Below are 9,816 nucleotides of genomic sequence, written 5' to 3' on the forward strand. Positions count from 1 at the left end.
AATCAGATAAACATAAAGCAGTCAATGAAAAGTCATCTGTGTGAATATTAATAATTCCTGACAATGTTTTCATTGTAGGTTCAGTTATTTTAATATAATAGTTACGGCTTAATTCTAAAATCATTATTTTGAATGGAATAATGGCTATCTATCAGTTAAATGTGTCAGCTAGCAATATGCAGATTATCCAGCAGGTGGCGCCGGTGTATTGTCACATTCGGCTCCCCATCACAGATTGCTCCGGAAGTGACGTTCCGTCGCCGCCATCTTGCTACACCCCACACCCTTGCACAGTAATGATAGAGTGAGAAAGGGGCAAGCGGACATCTTGTTACACCCACCGGAGTTTAGATTTCAGTTATTTTCAGCACAAAACTGAGCTTATATGCTTAAATACAGTGTTTGGAAATCCGACGGACTGTTTAAATTCAGAGGTGCTGTGTCACATTAGCAACCATGTAAGGTCAGCGGGTTTCTGTTAACATGAAAACAGTCCGTCGGATTTCCAAACACTATATTTAAGCATATAAACTCAGTTTTGTGTTGAAAATAACTGTGAAATGTAAAACTCCGGTGGGTGTAACAAGATGTCCGCTTGCCCCTTCACACCAAGATGGCGGCGACGTGACGTCACTTCCGGAGCAATTTGTGACGGGGGGCCGAATTTGACTAGACACCGAAGCTCTCTGCGGCTGGGACAGGAAACAGTACACAGAGGAAGCTGTAGACTGACCTTCCAGGAGACAGCATGGCTTCCTGTGCAGTGTCTGGGCTGCTGAAGGCTGGTGAGTGTAGCGGCTAATGGTGACCCACAGCTGCTCCTGTCCCTGGTAGTGAGTGCCATCCTCAGTGCTGCGCACACACATCTCCTATCAGGGGGTGTAATCTGTGCTGGGCTGTGTGCATGCATCATGTCTCTAGCAATGATCCTCCTTGTCATCTTCCCCAATAGTGTGACAGCAATCAGTGTCAGGCTGCAGCTTGTAATATTCTATTTATGTATTCATATTGGCTTCACTGCACAGTTCAGTTCACATACCCTGACAGGGTGCAGAGGAGCTTTCCTACAAGGACTGACAAGACCTCATCATAGGACAAGGGCTGCTTAAAGTGGATATTTTTAAGTGTAGGGTGGGTGCCGTCCAGGGCTCACATCACTGCAAATTTTACATATATATTTTTTTTTTTTTGCCTAGATTTTATAGAAAATAAAACTACAGATGCGACCACTCCCCTCACAAATTCACACTAAATTAGCATGGAAATTGCAAATTCTATGTAGAATTTGCATTAAGATGTAAAAAAAAATTGCAGTGTGGGCTGCTTTAAATTTGCATCCAATTGGCATCGCTGTGAACCATGCCTGAATCTTGGGTGAAATTTGTGCGAAACATTACGGCTGGCTTCACACTATAGTCGCATGCGGCTCACAGCAGGAGTTCCGGTGCGTTTACCGTTTCAGGTCCGATTTCATTCGGAATTTTTGGCTGAATTCATATCTGAAATGGACCAAAAGACGCACAGGACTCCTGTGCAATTCGCACCGGAGCCGCAGCAGAGATATGTGAACTGGCTCCATAGAGAGACGGTCAAAATCTTCGGCTTTCGCAAATTGGATGTGGAGAAACCGCATCCAATTCACAATAACGTGAACCCAGCCTTATAAATGAACTCCGCTGGCAAAGTGCCGCTGCAGCGGCGATTTGCAGGCAATTTTAACCCCTTTCCGGCCGCAAGCGCCGCAAAAACAATGGTAAAGCACAGCTTAAAATAGCGCCGACGCCCCCAGTGTGAAAGTAGCCTTCCACTCATTATCTCTACAACAGGGACACTAATTATTCTCTTGTCCAATATAAGAAGTAGGAGGGCAAATTAGACCCCTTGACATAGCACAAGAGAGGACACAGGGGAGCTCAGTTTGTTTTTATTTATTGAACATATATAATAAAACACTTCCAATGGTATATTAATAGGCCAAACACATAACAAACAAGAAAAGTTCATAGTTAGGGTTTACATACATTTTAATTAGCCTGAACCAGATAAAGGTCTTTTCCGATCCTATGTAGTAAGTGATCGATGATTGCGGTGTCCTTATCAGTACAGAATGTTCAGTAATCATCTGAGATGGGACAAGCTGTGCAAGGGGGCTTAAAGCGGAGGTTCATCCTAAAACAATTATATATCGTTCCATCCAGCATACTGCCAACATGTACAGTATGCTGTTTTTTTGTTTTTTTTTTGCTGTACTTAACGTTTTATCGTTGTCTTTCTTTTCTGCCTCCCGCGGGGAATAGGCGTTCCTATGAAGAGGCGTAGATGATTGACGTGCGGCTAAGGCGCGTCACGCTTTCCGAAAATAGCCGAACTGGGATTTGGGGCTATACGGCTCCTGCACACAGACTAGGAGCTGACTGCGCAGGCGCTGTATATAGCCGAGTCCCAGCTCGGCTATTTTCGGAACGCGTGACGCGCCTTAGCCGCACGTCAATCATCTACGCCTCTTCATAGGAACGCCTATTCCCCGCGGGAGGCAGAAAAGAAAGACAACGATAAAACGTTAAGTACAGCGGGGGAAAAAAAACAGCATACTGCACATGTCGGCAGTATGCTGGATGAAATGATATATCATTGTTTTAGGGTGAACCTCCGCTTTAAGTTTTGTGTGTTTTTTATGATTTTAAAGTTTGCTGAAATCCCACACCCTCTGTTCCTTGAACAATATACTTTTTATCCTTCGTTCTGCATTTCAGTATATGTGTTTTTTGTTGTCAGGGTTGCCAAGACTATGTTGGAAGTTTCCAGCTCGGATTTCTCTACTGCCATGCAGCAGGTTGTATGCAACGGCCCAGTCCACTGCAGTGGAACAGACGCAGGAGACAAGCATCAAAGGTGAGCGCAGCATCAAAGGTGTCAGTTCTTTATAACTCCCCCCCCCCCCCCTCATCAACGGCAGCTGAAGCTTGGATTTGACTATTCTAGGGGAGCCGCCCGCACAGATGAAGTTGCTAACCACTCGATCCACTTTAACAAAAAAGGCATTAGGAATAGGAACTGGTGTGTTCCGGAATACATAAAGGAATTTAGGGAGAAAGGTCATTTTTATGAGGTTAACTCTACCTACTAGGGAAAGGGGCAGTGTTTTCCAATGCTGACATTTGAGTGTCAGGTGTTGTAGGATTGGATATACATTGTCCACCAGATAGGAGGAGGGATTGGCCTGTTTTTCTATACCCAGGTACCGAAACCTGGGAACCCATGACAGCTGGGACCCAGTACGAGCGGGGGGCTGGGGAGAAGGGGGATAGAGAGAGAAAAGAAGGGATTTCGACCAGTTGACCTTGATGCCCGAGAACACCCCAAAGAGGTCTATCAATGTCAGAGCCGCATCAAGGGACTCCAGGGCATCAGGCAGATACAACAGGGCGTCATCTGCATACAGAGAAATCTTCTCACAAACAGGCCCCCCTCGAATACCAGGTATCAATGGGGATGCCCTAATCAGGAGAGCCAGAGGCTCCATGGCCAAACCAAAAAGGGCCGGGGACAACAGGCAACCTTGCCTAGTGCCTCGGCCGAGGGGGAAGGATGAGGAGAGGATCCCGTTAGTTCGAACCCTGGCCATAGGGGATCTATACAGTAGTTGTATCCAGGAGACAAAATTCGGGCCAAATCCAAACTTGGTCAAAACTCGCCAAAGGAAGGGCCACTCAACCGAGTCGAAGGCCTTTTCCGCATCAAGAGACGCCACCACTCCGGAGGGGGCGACGTCCCTCGACCGCTCAATGTTGGTGTACAGGCGTCGGACATTAATGTCCGTGCCCTTCCCAGGCATAAAGCCCGATTTGATCTTCGTGGACCAGGGACAAGATCACTGAATTTAGACGATTAGCAAGAACCTTCGTGAAAATTTTTGCTTCCACATTAAGTAGGGAAATAGGGCGATAAGACCCACATAGTTCTGGATTCTTACCCGGCTTGGGCACAACAACAATAATCAGTATGAATAAACGAGTGATGAGCGCAAATTGCAATGAATGGTGAAAATCAATATATAACAAATGTGCAAACAAATGAACCATAAATGGCTAGGACCAATGTGCGCCACTTGGATACTGTGTACTGTGAATACACCTAATAATTGTCCCGACTACCACAAGTGGGTGTGCAGTGCTGGTCTTCACAAAGATGGAGACTCCACAGGGAATGCAGGTAGGAGACCAGCACTGCACATCCAGCGGTTAGGACGGTTTACCTGATATACACTCCATCTGAGGATCCATTCAAAGTGGTTTTCCCATGTCAGGGAGGTAAGCGCTCTGTGAGTCCAGCTGTTGTGAGGATTCATCTACATCATCACTATACCGGTTTATGGATGCATATTTATACTTATTTTGGACACTTTTTGTCACATTTGAATTCAGTTTGGTTGCACTTGTGGTAGTCGGGGCAATTATTGGGTGTATTCACAGTACATAGTAGCCAAGTGGCGCACATTGGTCCTAGCTATTTATGGTTCATTTGTTTGCACTTTTGTTATATATTGATTTTCACCATTCATTGCAATTTGCACTCATCACTCGTTTATTCATACCACTAATTTTTGTTGTTAGCACAATTTAGATTTGAGCAGCATTTTGTTTGATTTATTCACTCTCAACTTCCCATTTTCACTATTGGCTAGCGCTTTAGACCCCCCCCCCTTTTTTTGTTCACAACAACAATAATCGCCTCTGACATAGATTGCGGAACTTGATCAGCCTCCAACACAGTTAGAAAAAGGGAGTGAAGATGGGAAGTTAGAACATCACCATGTTCTTTGTAGAATTCCGCCGGGAGTCCATCCGGACCCGGCGTCTTTGCCGTCTGGAGAGACGCAACTGCAGTCTGCACTTCTTTCAAAGTAAAGGGGGCACCCAGTCTTTTGCGACTGTCAAGGGTGAGCTCCGGAAAGTCAACCGTCTCCAGAAAAGTCAGTAAGCTATCTGTAGTGTACGTCACCCGGGAGGAGTAGAGTCTAGCATAGAAGGTCTGGAACTGGGCATTAATCTCCACCGGGTCTGAAAGTAAGGAGTCGTCATCTATTTTTTTTTCTTTTGGTGGTATTTGATCGCCTGTGCGGTTTTTATTTTTTGGGCTATAAACAAAAAAAGAGCGTAAATTTTGGGGGGAAAAATACACCTTTTTACTTTTTGCTATAATAAATATCCCATTTAAAAAAAATGTATCTCAGTTTAGGCCGGTATGTATTCTTCTACATATTTTTGGTAAAAAAATTAAATCGCAATAACCGTATAGTGACTGGTTTGCGCACAAGTTATATTGCCTACAAAATAGGGGACATAATTATGATTTTTTTTTTTTATTATTTTTTTTTTTTTTACTATGAATGGCGGTGATCTGCGACATTATAGCGGACACTTTTGACACATTTTTGGGACCATTCACATTTATAGTGAACAGTGCTATAAATATGAATTGATTACTGTATAAATGTGACTGGCAGGGAAGGGGTTTACCACTAGGGGGCGGGGAAGGGGTTAAATGTGTAGCCTAGTGAGTGTTCTAACTGTAGGGGGAGGTGACTGATCTGTGTCCCTATGTACAAGGGACACAGCATCGGCCTCCTCTCCCGGACAGGACATGGATCTCCGTGTTTACACACAGAGATCCACGATCCTGTTCAGTTACTGGGCAATCGCGGCTGCCCGGCGGCCATCGCTGCTGCCGGGCACGCGCATTGTGTTCCCAGTAACGCGACGGGTACGTGCGCGCCCCCTATCGGCTTTAAATGACAGGACGTCATATGACGTCCTGTCAGAACAATAGGGTATTTCGCCCGCCGTCATTTGACGGCGTGCGGTTGCCACGTGGTTAAAGACAATGGGTTCAGTTTGGGAGGTAGCTGATTACCCCCCAACAATTTTTTTTTAGGTTGGTACAGGAAACCGAGGCACCTGGAAGAAGTACACAAATTTCAATGAGGAACTGAACCCCAAACTCCAGTTCTTCAGTACAATTCCCCCAATGTTACCTCCTGCAGAATATTGCTTAATGTCTTTATTTTTCTGTCTTTGTTTCCTGGATTCTAGATTTTGACAAGTGGCTCATCTCTGAGCCCCTAAAGCACCCCGACTTCTTTAACGTGAAGGAGCTCCTCTCGGTGAAGTCACTGTTTGATTCCCACGTCCATCTCGGTCACAAGAAAGGATGCCGTCACAGGTGTGCTTTGAAACATATTAACCTCAAAAGTGGAGAACAAAGCTGAATTTGGGACAGAACTAAAAATATCATGAAATGTATTTAAAAACCCTCCAACTCCCAGCTGCCCTTTTATGTGGGTCTTAACACTGGGAGGCTGGCACAGTGGTCACGTGATTGGGAACCTGTCATGCTGTCTCCCAATTTTAACCCCCTTCCCGCCTAAGGGTAAAACAAATGTTAAAGGATAAGTTCACCTTTTTTTTTTTTTTTTTTTTTTTCTAAATCCCAGCTCCCCTATGCACCAATATAGCATTCTTGTACTTTTTTTGCAAAAGCTTTCCATAAAATCTACAGACTCTTACCTTACTGTGCTCATCCATGTTTCCAAACATATCTATTGCTTCTGTCTTACTCCCTGATCAGACTTTAGGTCATGAAACAGAAAGGTGTTGACCAGCTGACCTCATTAGCACACACTCTGCATTCTCACCCTCCTACCTACCCACCCATTTCCAGCTCCAATGAGATGTAATCAATCAGTGATCACACTTCTCACTAAATACACAATATTCAATCAGATTGCACAGTGTATGGCCATCTTTATACAAGTACATAGAAGGGAGTGGACAGAAACACTCGGCTGTCAAGCCCCGTTCACATCTCTGCATAATGGGAACTTGAATCCCCACGTGCCTTTTTTGTTTTTTTTGCGGGGGGGGGGGGGGGGGGGGGGGTTTGTAGCATTATCACACATAGGGCAGCTCATCCACCTGTTGGCGTAAAGGGGTTCAATAGAGACTAGTAGCCGTCTGTAACGGCTTGGATACTGTGCTGAGAGCGCACGCTCCTAACACAGAAATCTTCCAACATTCCCCTTTGACAGAGGTACGTTAAAGCGGAGGTTCACCCATAGCGAACACATTTTCCCCTTAGCTTCCTGCTCGTTTTGTCTAGGGGAATCGGCTATTTGTTTTAAAATATGATCCGTACTTACCCGTTTACGAGATGCATCTTCTCCGCTGCTTCCGGGTATGGGCTGCGGGACTGGGCGTTCCTTCTTGATTGACAGTCTTCCGAGAGGCTTCCGACGGTCGCATCCATCGCGTCACGATTTTCCGAAAGAAGCCGAACGTCGGTGCGCAGGCGCAGTATAGAGCCGCACCGACGTTCGGCTTCTTTCGGCTCCGAATGACGCAATGGATGCGACCGTCGGAAGCCTGTCAATCAAGAAGGAACGCCCGCTCCCGAAGACCCATACCCGGAAGCGACGGAGAGGATGCATCTCGAAAACGGGTAAGTACGGATCATATTTTAAAACAAATAGCCGATTCCCCTAGACAAAACGAGCAGGAAGCTAAGGGGAAAATAGAAAAAAAACCGAATTGGGTGAACTCCCGCTTTAAATCAACTTCTGTAAAGTGGAGGAGGCCACACACGCATCAAAGTTCCTGTTGGACAAACCAAGTTTCTATCGGTGTATGGTTGGCTTAAGTCAGATTTTTGGTGTGCCCGGAGTTGTAGAAAGAGAATTTTAAGCACTATTTAAAAAAAGAGTTAATGACTAAAATAAGAATGAATTAAACAGGACCATTTTCTTTCTTTGCCTAGAATTCTTCTTTTAAATCTCAGCACATCCTGCAGTCAGAGGACACCATAGATTGTACATGCTTTTCACAGAAAGAATTAGTATTTTGTGACATGGTAATACAGCCATATAATCTTTGTTTTCACTAACCTCTGTCTGGTTGATTTCAGGCTGATGGAGCCATACATCTTTGGATGCCGTCTGGACCAGGATATCATCCATCTGGACCAGACGCTGGAGCATCTCTGGCTGATGCTGAATTTTACCGCTCATGTCGCTTACCGCAAGGGCATCATTCTGTTTGTGAGCCGCCGCCGTCAGTTCACACACATAGTGGAGAGGTTAGCCAACGAGTGCGGGGAATACGCCCATACACGTTTCTGGCAGGGCGGCCTGCTGACCAATGCCAACATCCAGTATGGGAGCGGAGTGCGGCTGCCGGACCTCATCATCTTTCTCAACACCCTGAACAGCGTGTTTGAGCAGCATGTGGCCATACGTGATGCCGCCAAGATGAACATCCCAACGGCTGGTATAGTGGACACCAACTGCAACCCCAGCCTGATCACCTACCCTGTGCCTGGAAATGACGACAGCCCGGCCTCCTTGGACCTGTACTGCCACCTCCTGAAAACAGTCATCACCCGTGCCAAGGACAAACGGAAACAGATGGAAATTCTCTATGGACTGAGAGAGAAGATGGCCTCTTCCTAGATTGATTCCTGTGCAGGTTACCCCTGCTGTATTCTCATTCTGAAAATGGCTAGCTGTCATATTGATCCAGTTGCTTTAGTACTTCTAATGCCGCGTACTCACGATCAGAATTTCCGACAAGAAAAACTTGAATTTTTTTCCGACTGAATTTTGGCTCAAAACTTGTGTTGCATACACACTGTCGCACCAAATTCCGACCGTCAAGAACACGGTGATGTACAACACTACGATGAGCCGAGAAAAATAAAGTTCACCGATTCTGAGCATGCTTTGAATTGATTGATTTTGCCCGTCGAAATTGCATACAGGCGATCGGAATGTCAGACAAGAACTTTTCCCGTCAGAAAATTTGAGAACCAGCTCTCAAATTTTTGCTGTCGGAAATTCCGACCTGAAAAGGTCAGATGGAGCCTACACACTGACTTTTCTTGTCGGAATTTCCAATCGTATGTACGCTGCATTAGTCATTGATGTTTAATACAGAAACTGAGCATTACTCAAGCCAGGCATTTTTAGAAACTCTAATGGCAACATTTATTGGCAACATTTTATATTTCTCTTGGTATAGGTTTCTTCTAAAGGGGGGTCTCCATTTAGGATAAAAACATTTAGGATATTTCAGTCCTCCTGTAGTTCTGGAGTCCCAGCCAGACCAGGACCTGTGGGTACAAATTTCATTTGCAGTGCCCCCTGCTGGGGAAATGTCAAGAAGCGCCCACACAGGGGAGAAGCTTATTGAAAATCAAGCCTGCTGAAATTTGGACAGCCCTATGTTTTAAGGGGAACCTGTCGAGATAGATTTATAGGGGCTGTCAAATATACATAAACAAAGTAACAATATATTTAACAATTACAAAAAAATCCTAATAATAAATAGTTCATATGTCCAGTGGAGTGTCACAAAAAGTCTTGACAATAAATGTTCCCATAGCATTTACCCAAATGTCCACTAAAGTAGTGGCAGTTCTAAAGTTTGGTCCACCATTCACTATAAAACATCTTTATGTGACATCCACCATTGGGGAAGAGGCAATATTTCAACCTCTTACTTTTTAAGAAAGTCTTGAAGTGCTTTGTGGCCTCCTAGTTGAAAAATAATTAACAAGGCTATTCTTCTGATGTAGTGGATACCAGAAAAATTGGGTTCCTCCTTACACATTCATAGACTTCATGGGCTACCAAATCTGAATGCATCAGTCTTCCCGTAACAAACCCAATTACAAGGAAAGAAGGGAAGTTCCAATGGTTAAAGTACATCTAAAGGCAACATTTTTATTTTTTTTGTTTCGGATAGGGTGGAGATAGATTAGAAT

At 44.8% G+C, this 9,816-nt stretch overlaps 1 protein-coding gene across 1 annotated transcript; it reads left to right on the forward strand.

Annotated features, from left to right (window-relative positions):
- The first annotated feature begins 653 nt into the window (after nucleotides 1-653).
- On the forward strand, nucleotides 654-8,660 carry MRPS2 (mitochondrial ribosomal protein S2). Its single transcript, XM_040324099.1, has 4 exons — nucleotides 654-785; nucleotides 2,776-2,892; nucleotides 6,093-6,222; nucleotides 7,960-8,660. The coding sequence occupies exons 1-4, from the start codon at nucleotides 749-751 to the stop codon at nucleotides 8,501-8,503; spliced, it is 828 nt and encodes a 275-aa protein (XP_040180033.1). The 5' UTR covers nucleotides 654-748; the 3' UTR covers nucleotides 8,504-8,660.
- The last annotated feature ends 1,156 nt before the right edge of the window (nucleotides 8,661-9,816 follow it).

Source organism: Rana temporaria, chromosome 9 (assembly GCF_905171775.1).
Source record: "Rana temporaria chromosome 9, aRanTem1.1, whole genome shotgun sequence".
NCBI classification, from domain to species: domain Eukaryota; kingdom Metazoa; phylum Chordata; class Amphibia; order Anura; family Ranidae; genus Rana; species Rana temporaria.